The following is an 8,039-nucleotide window of genomic DNA, read 5'->3' as shown; positions in this document are numbered from 1 at the left end:
CACACACACACACACACACACTCTCTTCTCCTAAGAGACCAATCTTCATGAGTAGCTGAAAAAAATTACCGTCTGGTGGCCAGCTCTCTGCTGATAATGGGCCTCTTCAAGCTTAGCTGGACTGGTCCTCAGACAGTAGACAAAGTTCAGTTGTTCAACCTACCCTTGACCTTTCCAGCTTGGGGACACCTGCCAGAACTCACCTACCACTGCTATAGCTTTTAAGGATCCAGGGTCACCTCTGTACCACCCACATTGGGACATCAGAGGACAGAAGGACATAAACAGATAAATAATACAAGCATGGGTATGCTAGATGCCAGATAAGTGGTAGCTGTGCCACTTCCTTTCTCTGATTCTCAATTTCCTCATCTATAAAATGGGCACAATAATATTTGTCCTCCCCAGCTCTTAGAGTTATTGTGAGAAAAACATTTTGCAAACCTAAAAGTGCTGGAGGAATAGGAACTGTCATGACTTGGATTATTACAGATAGTCAGCATTGTAGAATTCAAGGGAAGGAAAGATGACGGAGTCTTGGAGCTGGAGTCTTGCCAAGGTCTTTCTAAGTGACAAGTCACTTTATCTCCCTGTGTCTCAGTTTCCTCATCTGTAGAATGGTGATAATAATCCTTGCCCTACTTCCCTCATAAGGCGTGTGTGTTGGGGCAGGGCTGGCTATTAAAAGATGTAATGGATAAGAAAGGACATTGTAGACAATAAAATGTAATTCAGATGTATATTATTACTATTCCTGTTACTATCATATTATGGTCATGCATATTGAACTCCCCTCTAGGAGATGGGATATCAAGAGCTAATCGTATTTGCTTCTGTCTTTCCTAGGACTGCAGAACACCCACCTCTAAATGACACAAAATCTCCAAGAAAATTCGGCTCCACGGCCCTAGCAACCATCCCAGTCTCTTCCATCAGACAGAGCCCCCTGTACACCATCCCTTCTGACCCAGCTGAAAGAGCTCCGCAGAGCAGAACTAAGTGTCATTAGAAGACTTCTGTATCGTGAGATCTTTCCCTTTGTTCTCTAACCCTCCACTGCAAGATGGCAGAAGCCTAGGCCCAGCAGCATCTGGCCTCTCCAGCTCAGCCCATCCAGGATTCCATGGAGCATCCAGTACCATCTCCTTGAATTTTTAACTTGTGCCCGGCCCAGCCCGTCACAGGATGAGCCTAGGTTCCAGCCCAGACAACCCAAGGCCTTGCCTGGCAACCAGCCCAACCAATCAGAGGCCCTGCATTGAATACGGAGTGGCCAATCCCAAGCTTTTTTTCTGAGGTCCAGCAGTTCAGTGCGGAAACAACCTGGCCCAGCTCAGACTGAGATCCGGGGAAACATTAGAATCTGTGGCCCCAAGAGTCATAGGGATCCATGAGCTGGTCTCCAGCCCCTGAGACCATCACTCAGCACAGGGTAATGGAAAGACTGCTGAACATGGAGTCCGAATACATGGGACCAAACGCCAGTTCTGCTACTTACTACCTGTGTAACTTTGGGCAGGTCACGTCTTCTCTCAACCTCGGTTTCCTCATCTGTAAAATGAGGGGTTTAGATTAGGCCATCCCTAAGGTCCCTTCCAGTTCTAAAGCTGATGAGCCTTTTCTCCATCAGAGCCGCACCCCAATCCTTCCAGTCACTGGGTGATTTCGTGGAGCAAAAGCACAAAGTCCGAAGAGACAGGCCCCTCCAGGGACTGTTCCCGGTGGGCCACGAGGGCCCCTTCTGAAGCAGAGCTGGCTGACGCAGAGGCATTGGAGGCCGGGAAGAGGCTGCTGGGTGCTAGAGGTAGGTGGGAAACAGAGAGCGCTGACCTGATTTATGCCATCCTTGGTGGGAAGTAATCACACTCAGGCTCCCAGCACAGGAGGACCCAATTCATCTCCCCACAGGGAGCCTCCCTGTGGGATGTTTCAGCCCCTCCAGCAATGATTACTGAATAACTTAATCCAAGTTCCCAAAGGCAGATGGGCCTTGTATGAGAACCCATATGGAATTATTAAAGCCTCTTCCTCACTGATAACTTGTCCAGACTTCAGGCAATGCATGTCAGAGGAGAAAGATGGGTCGGGGAGCAGTGAACAGACTGGAGATGAGCAATGTTTTAAATTCTCATTGTTACTAACTTTACTGGCAACTAGTCATAGAATCACAGAATCTCAAAGGCCATTCCCTATCCAACCCATTGCTGGCAGGAATCCCTCTAGTATGTCCCCATGAGTGGTCATCTTGCCTCCACTTAAAGGCTTCCAATGGATGGGACACTCTGGGCGTTTGTCCTGGCTGACCCCCAGGCCTGGAATACTCTCCCTCCTCATCTCTGCCTTCTCACTTCCCTGACTTGCCTTGAGTTCCAACTAGGTGGTGTAGTGGTTAGAGCACTGCACTTGAGTCAGTAAGACCTGAAGCTGTATGACCCTGGGCAAGTCACTCATCTTCTTAGTCTCAGTTTCCTCAACTGTCATATGGTGATTATAAAATATAGTGTTGTTGTGAGGCTCAAATGAGATGTCTGCAATGCATTTTGTCAACCTCAGAGCGCTATATAAATGCGAGCTAGGCCTCCTAGTTCTTTTACAGGAAGCATTTCCCAATTCCCCTTAATTCTATTGTCTTCCCTCTTTTAGTTATTTCCTATTGACCCTGTCCATAGCTTGTTTGTACATATTTGTTTGCCTGTCTCCCCCAATAGATTGTGAGCTCCTTGAGGGCAGGGACTGTCTTTTGCCTCTTTTTGTATCCCTACCACTTAGCACAGTGCCTGGCGTGCCGTAGGCACTTAATAAATGTTTATTGACTGACTGCATCCCTCATGCAAAACTAGAAGCAAGCATGAAATTTAAGCTCAAGGGGGAAGAGCTTGCTAACAACTAGAACTCTCCAATACGCTGGCTCTTTACAGGGTTTTAGAACTGAAAGATACCTTAGAACTAAGCTAGGCAACTCCCTCCTTTCACAGATAGAGAAATAGGTGTGGAGAAGAGAATGGATTTGCCTAAAATTACACAGGTGGTACAGAGTGGAGCTAGGATTAGAACCCAGGTCCTCAGTGTTCTTGCCACCAAGCTCTTTATTATTAGAAGGATCTAACAAAGGATAGATGACTGACCATCTGTCAGCTGTTGTAACAGGAACTCCTGCATTGTGTGGGGACTGGATGAGAGGAAGGAAGGAGGGAGGAAGGGAGAGAGGGAGGAAGAAGAGGGAGGGAGGAAGAAAGGGAGGGAGGGAGGAAGGAAGAAGGAAGGAAGGGAAAGAGGAAGGGAAGAGGGAAGGAGGAAGGGAGGGAAGAAGGATGGGAGGGAGAAAAGGAGGAAGAAAGGAAAGAAGGAAGAGGAAGGAAGGAAGGAAAAGATTAAATTATTTCTAAGGTTGTTTCCAACTCTAGGATTCCATGGTAAGAAGTTTTTTGCAGCTGAGAACAGCACTAAGACCTGACTCTTATTCCATCAGCCAACAAAAATCCTTGTTGAGCACAATCTATGTGCCTTAGTATTGTGCTAGGGCCTGCCTTAAACAAAAAGTAGAAAGGCACAAAATTAAACTCGACATAATATCTTTGCCCCAGAAGTTCTGACATTCCAGCTGGGGAGGCAAAGATGCCTTAAATAGGTCAGAGAATAATGGAAGGCAGTGCATGATTCGCAGGCACAGAAGGTAAAAGCAGTGAGCTATTAGGGAGCAGTTAGTGTGGACCTGAGGAGGTGGAGTAGAGGAGGTAGGCCTTGAAGGTCAGGTGAACTTGAGATAGACTAGCTCACATTTATATAGCACTCTGAGGTTGACAAAATGCATTGCAGACATCTCATTTGAGCCTCACAACAACACTATATTTTATAATCACCATTTGACAGTTGAGGAAACTGAGACTAAGAAGATAAGTGACTTGCCCAGGGTCATACAGCTTCAAGTCTTACTGACTCAAGTGCAGTGCTCTAACCATTACACCACCTAGCTGCCTCCTAGGATCTAGAGCCAGAAGAAGCTTTAGAAACCCTCTATTCAATGCCCTCATTTTACAGTTGAGGAAACTGAGACCTACAGAGGACACGAGAAGCACAGTGTGAGTGAAGGTGGAGTGTGGGAGAGAAAGAAAGAGGAAACCAGCCTGAATAGATTGAGTAGAGGAGCTCCCCCGCTGGAGCCTGAGGAAGGCATGAGGGAGATAAAAGTAAAAGCATGGAAATTGTCTAGACCAGGGGTGGGAAACCTGCAGCCCTCCAGGTCCTCAGGTGTGGCCTTTTGACTGAATCCAAACTTCCGTGAAGAACTTGGAGACCTAGAGGGCCACATGTGCCCTTGAGGCTGCAGGTTTCCCACCCCTGGTCTAGAATATTGAGGTGCACAAATGCCAACCCAGTGCCAATGACGCGAAGGTGGGGGCTCAAGTTCAGGCAGGTCCTGGCAAGAGGGTACGGCTAAGGAGCAAGTGAGTCATGCCAAGTGGTGCAAAGAATAACCCAGAACTTGGCCTGTGTTCTGTCAAACACTCTCTGGTCTCTCCCATTGTGAGCGGACACATGAGTCAACTAGGAATAATATGTTCAAATTACCATAGGAATTACCAACTGACTTCTCCTCCTTTTATTCCCACCCCCTCCACACACACACTCTTGGCACAGCTAGGCACATAGTAGGCATTCAGAAAAGGATGAATGAATGGGTGGATTGAGTGTATTTGGTAGAATTTACCACTGAAGGAAGCAGTGCTGGGAATTTTGACATAAGCCCCAACTCCTTTTTTGCTAATGGTCCACATCTCGACATCCTTTGTCCCCAGTCCTATCTTATCTGGAACCCTATGTCCCCTGGTCACACCCCTAGCTCAGCACTGGTCTTCCCAGTACATCCATTGGCCAGAATCCCTAGGATGGGCTACAGCAGTGGAGTCAAACTCAAATAAAAACAGAGGTCACTAAACCATACAGAAGAATCCCATGTATTAACTTAGTTTTAATAGGTAATGGTATCTGTTTGTTGTATTTTTATTTATTTTGTTAAATATTTCCCAATTACACTTTAATCTGGTTTGGGCTATACTCAGTAGATTTGTGGGCTGCATGTCTCACCCCTCTGGGCTCTCAAAGAGTGTTATTCCAGAATCCACCACCCTGATCCCTGAGCACAGAGGCCACCCCAAGGCTGATGGGCCTGAGCCACGCCCTGGGCCAGTCAGATAGTTCGCTCTAACAGCTCCCCTTAAGGTCTCGTGACATAGAGTGGTCCTTTTTCAGTGTCCGCCCATCCTTGTTCCCTGTTCCCATCAGTGAGGAAGAGAGGAGGATACTGAGACACAGCTATGGATCTGGGGTGTAGAGAAATCTAATATTGAACAGGGTACGCTGACCGTGGTGTTTTTCAATATAGGATGCTGGTCCCTTTGGATCAATTCCAAGCCTTGGACCAGGAAGAAGAGAAGCAGAGTCTTTAAGAAGTACTGCACCACGGAGCCCCTGAGCCTCTGCCTGCTGCCCCCAGAGGTGCTATATCCTGAGCAGGACTCCAGGCAGTGAGGACCCCTCCGGCCAGGAAGCACCCACAGTCCTTGCCCCAGCTCTTTTGGGAGTCGCTCCCTCCCATAGCTCCATCTGGGGCAACCGGCCTGCCACACCAGCTTCTAGCACTGAAGAGACCCCCAGCTGTATGCCAAGGACTGTGACAGCCTGAGAAACTCCTCTCTGGCCTTGGGGCCTGGCTCTGAAGAAAGACATGCTCCTGCACCTGGAAATGAGGCTAGAGAGACCCCATCATCTGCTCTTCCCGTGGACCATGGGGCCCAATTGTCATTTTTTTCTTTTCTAAAAATAGAGAGTTCTTTATCAGATTTCATTTCATTTGTATATGTTTGATACTGGTTTTGTAGATACCAACTCTCATCCCTTTCTGGGGATTTTATTCCTGGGGAATGATCATTTTAAATGGGGATTTTATTCCTGGGTAAGCATTATCGGAAAGAAGCAAGTAGTTCTTTCAGTCAGTAGGGAACATCTCTGGCCACCCTCCCTCTGTCTCCAAGACCACCAAACATGGTCCACTTAATCTTCAGAGGCCCCCTGAGGACATGGGCCATCCCTACCCCTGGAAAACCAGAACCTCACCACCAGAGGGGCTATCACTCCTCACCCTCACTCGACCCCAAACAGTTTAAAAGGCAGAGCACAGTGAGGACTACACTGGAAGGCCTAGTATCCAATTTAGCATCCGGGGACCAGGGGCAGACCCCTTACTCTGTTACCCTCTTTCTCTGTGACCTTGAGCCCCCATTTTACAGGTGAAGAAACTGAGGCCCAGAAAAGAAAAGTGACTTGCCCACAGCCACACAACTAATCTGTAGAAAAGCCAGGACAGACCTGGAGGTTGCAATCTGCCCCTGTGGAGAGAGTACCCAAACCAACTGAGTCCCAGAAATTTGAAGTTGAAGTAAATAATAGCAATAAAATATTGAAAACAACAACAATAAAATATCATTATTCACTTCAATTTCAATTGCATTGTATTATATAAGCATAATATGGTATAGTATAATATAAATTTATTGTATATAATATGGTATATTAGTAATCTGTGGTGTTATTGTTCTATTATATTCTGTTGGTGCAATGAAAAATGTCAGAGGACCTGGGTTCAAGCCCTCCTTCTGATATTTACTCCCTGTGTGACATTGAGTAACTTTGCTGGACTTCAGTTTTCTCCTCTGTAAAATGACAGGGTTGGATACCCTCTGAAGTTCCCTACAGTTTATATTATATTATATTATATATATATATAGCTATTAGGCTGTGTGGTGTAGCGGATAGAGAGCCTGTCTAGGATCCAGGAAGACCTGGGTTCATGTCCAGTCTCTGACACACACGGTAGTGATCCTGGACAAGTCACTTAACCCTCAGTGCTCTGGGTAACTCTCTAGGACTGAAAGTTGCAGAGAAGTTATCAACCTGCATTAGCAGAGTGAGTTTTCTCATCTGGGAGTTCCCTATGCTGATGAAATCCCAGGTCCAGTCCTCCCATATTTTATTATATTATAGATATTGGCCCCTATATGGCATCTTACTTCCTCTAACAATATTATTATTATTATTATTATTATTATTATTATTATTATCTTCTACTTAGATTGTATTATTCTTATTTGCATCGATTTCTAGGACCTGAGATTTTGTCATTGTGGGTTCTTCTCTCTACTGATGCAGATTGAAATTCCTCTGCGCCTTGGTAGATGAGCTTTAGGAATTATTGGGGCTGAAAAATTCATCACCCTTAGGCCAAGCTGGTGATGAGCCTCCTGGACAGCCAGGCATGTCCTCAGATAAGATCCCAGATGAATCCATCCTCTGGCTGCTACACAGAGTTTTCCCAGCCCAAGACCATGTGTGGCTGACATTGCCCGGAGCTGCCTCCACACTAGCGTAAAGCATGGAAGGTTCATTGATTGATTCACTTTAAAGGATTAATATTAATAACCGCCTGAACCCTCTTGGTTCCATTTCAATGCAATAAAAAGTAGGTGGGCATCTATACGCATCATCACGGGAATGCTCTATAAACAGGGGGCTGAGGAATCTCGGTAACAAACCTAAGCAATCTTCTGGGATTCAGGACGGGCCCTCGATGGTCTGGGGAGTCCCCAAGGGGCTCCAAGCCAATCCCAGAACTAATCAGAAAGTTAATGAAGCTGCATTATGATCATGTTCCCTTGAGGGGCCTGCCTTTCTCCTCCAAAGGCCATTGATGAAAAAGCAGAAGGAAAGTAGACCGTTGGGATTCTAATCTGCTCAGACAAGGAGTCACTGCTGATTTCCTTCTCTCCAGGCTGCAGGTCCTCTTACATCCTTCTCTCCCCCTCCCTTCCCCCCAGCCTTCTGTCTTCCCAGGGATTCCTGGCTTGGGGTGTCCTCAGTTCTCAGGGGAGAGTGGCAGAGAATACTCAGACATCATCAAGAAAAATTCATGGTAGTGCTGGTTGCCTCTTTAAGCTCAGGAGAGACCACAGTCTTTCCTGGTTGGGTTGGGGCTGTCTTGGAAC

The 8,039-nt window shown here is 46.6% G+C and overlaps 1 protein-coding gene across 2 annotated transcripts in view; it reads left to right on the top strand.

Moving 5' to 3' along the window:
- GSG1L (GSG1 like) overlaps positions 1–6,496 on the top strand; it is a 353,520-nt gene extending 347,024 nt beyond the window's left edge. For both annotated transcript variants that reach the window (XM_027863127.1, XM_027863126.1), the window contains 2 exons: positions 847–1,804; positions 5,384–6,496. In XM_027863127.1, the coding sequence (XP_027718928.1) occupies positions 847–869 (23 nt within the window). In that variant the 3' untranslated portion in view covers positions 870–1,804; positions 5,384–6,496. The remainder of the gene's footprint in view (positions 1–846; positions 1,805–5,383) is intronic.
- Positions 6,497–8,039: the final 1,543 nt, after the last annotated feature.

This window comes from Vombatus ursinus, unplaced genomic scaffold (genome assembly GCF_900497805.2).
Source record: "Vombatus ursinus unplaced genomic scaffold, bare-nosed wombat genome assembly UNPS02014770.1, whole genome shotgun sequence".
Taxonomy (NCBI): Eukaryota; Metazoa; Chordata; class Mammalia; order Diprotodontia; family Vombatidae; genus Vombatus; species Vombatus ursinus.
The sequence above is the reverse complement of the archived record's forward strand: the minus strand, read 5'-3'. Positions and strand labels throughout refer to the sequence as shown.